This window comes from Diospyros lotus, chromosome 7, assembly GCF_014633365.1.
Source record: "Diospyros lotus cultivar Yz01 chromosome 7, ASM1463336v1, whole genome shotgun sequence".
In the NCBI taxonomy this organism is placed as follows: domain Eukaryota; kingdom Viridiplantae; phylum Streptophyta; class Magnoliopsida; order Ericales; family Ebenaceae; genus Diospyros; species Diospyros lotus.
Genome location: NC_068344.1, coordinates 25,336,279 through 25,338,129, shown reverse-complemented (window position 1 = coordinate 25,338,129; position 1,851 = coordinate 25,336,279). Strand labels below are relative to the sequence as shown.

At 45.7% G+C, this 1,851-nt stretch overlaps 1 protein-coding gene across 1 annotated transcript; it reads right to left on the bottom strand.

Annotated features, from left to right (window-relative positions):
- Positions 1-372: 372 nt before the first annotated feature.
- On the bottom strand, positions 373-1,581 carry LOC127805633 (probable glucan endo-1,3-beta-glucosidase BG4). The gene is made up of 2 exons (XM_052342383.1): positions 1,568-1,581; positions 373-1,390 (listed from the first exon to the last, which is right to left on the bottom strand). Exons 1-2 carry the CDS (start codon positions 1,579-1,581, stop codon positions 373-375), a joined length of 1,032 nt encoding a protein of 343 aa, XP_052198343.1.
- Positions 1,582-1,851: the final 270 nt, after the last annotated feature.

Genomic DNA, 1,851 nt, shown 5'->3' with positions numbered 1-1,851 from the left:
ATAAGGCGGTAAATATCAACAAACTCTAAAATCACTAATATAGATTTAAAATATTTTCTACCTTTTAATTAGGTATAAAATTATTTGGGCACATATAATAACTAATAATTATACGTATAGATAAGATAAGCACACAAAAGAGCCTACTAGCTACATCCTTCCTTTTATCACGAAGTCAACAACTGTTGGGGTAAAGCTAATACTTTCAAATTAATAACCCAAATAAGACACCCAATTATTTTAGCCTTGTATACGGGACACAGTCTATATCTGTACATCCTTCCGTATTCCTCAATTTTTCTACTACATATTGTGGGTTAGAAAAGAGAAGCTTCGCTCGAGTGTAACCAATACCTGGGCCTGAGATCGAGCCTAGCCTTTAGCAGGCGGCAGCGATGGATAAACCGGGTTCATGGACGGGTCAAACAGCCCGAAGTTTTGCTCGGTCCCGGCTGGCTTAAGATTTTCATTGAAAATGGCGAATACAAATCCATCCATATGAGCCCCAGGTCTCTTCGGCGTCCCAATGTTGCTCCCAATTCGCTTTATGAAGTTTCTGTTGTAAGTTCCGGCGAGCTCCGGCGTTGTGAAGTTCCCATTTCCGGCTGACGGCCACCCACTCTCCGACACCGCCACTCCCACGTCGCTCACGCCCAGTTTCTCCATGGCCCAGTAGAAGCTATCCACGACGGCATCGAACAAGTTTTGGTAGCTCAAATTGCTGTCGACCACCACCGCTCCGGTGGCCGTAAACTGAGCGTAATCCAGCCGTACGTTCGTTGGATCGGAAGCGTAGGCGAAATAGGGATACACGTTGATCATAAGCGGCGATCCCTGCGCCGACAAGAATTGGAGAACGCCGGAGAGCGTCGAGCTCGCCTCGGGTAAGAACGCGCTGCCAGACGGCGGGTACGAGGAGGCTAACGTCGCTGTCGACACGACCGTTGTCACCTTAATCCCCGCTAAGTTTCGAGCATTGAGGGCGTTTTGTAGATTCTGCATCGCCGGAGGGATGACGCTAGCGTACTGGCCTGGGATGGCTTCGTTGCCGACAGAAATGTAGGCGAATTCGACGTCGTTGAGGTAAGGAGCGACGTTGGATTGGAACCATGAATCGGCGGCTTCTTGGGTTGAAGCTATGGTTGGTATGTCTGCGTTGCGTACGCCTAGAGAGACTTCGATGAGGCTGCCTCGTAGTGCTTCGAGCGCCTGAGGGTTTGGGTCGAAGAGCCTCATTGAGTTGATGCCATACTTTTTGTAGAGAGCCACCACGGCGGAAGGAGGAGGAAGATTGTCACCGTTCATGCCGTAGCAAACGCCGATGTCGATCGATGCAACGCCCATGTGGCCATGCATTGACGCTATGATTATCGAAAGGACAAGTCGGATCCTGTTAAAACCACAAACCACGAGCACCAACTAAGCAAACAGAAAATACGTGCAGCCTTAATTACATAGAAAATCACTATATAGCTTCTTACTGCTATAAACCAATCTTCGGGGTCTGAGATGAAGAGTGGGTTTAAGAATCAAAATATTGATTTTAGTGATAATTTGAAAGGAATACCTCAACTTTGCCATGCCCGCTTTCATGATTGATCCACAGATCGAGATGAAAGCCTGAATGTTCTTGATGAAAGGCTACGTGAAGAATAGATGAATCTACAGCTTAACAAGGCTGATTCATATATATATGTATGTGGCATTAGCATTTAATTAGCATATCTTTTCTTTTAATGTATTTTGGTTGGCATTTAGTTGGGAAGAGATTCTAAGGAATAAAAATTGAATCCTTGAAATATTGCACGTTAATTAGCGGCACGCTGGGAATCAATTTTGCTTTAGTTACGT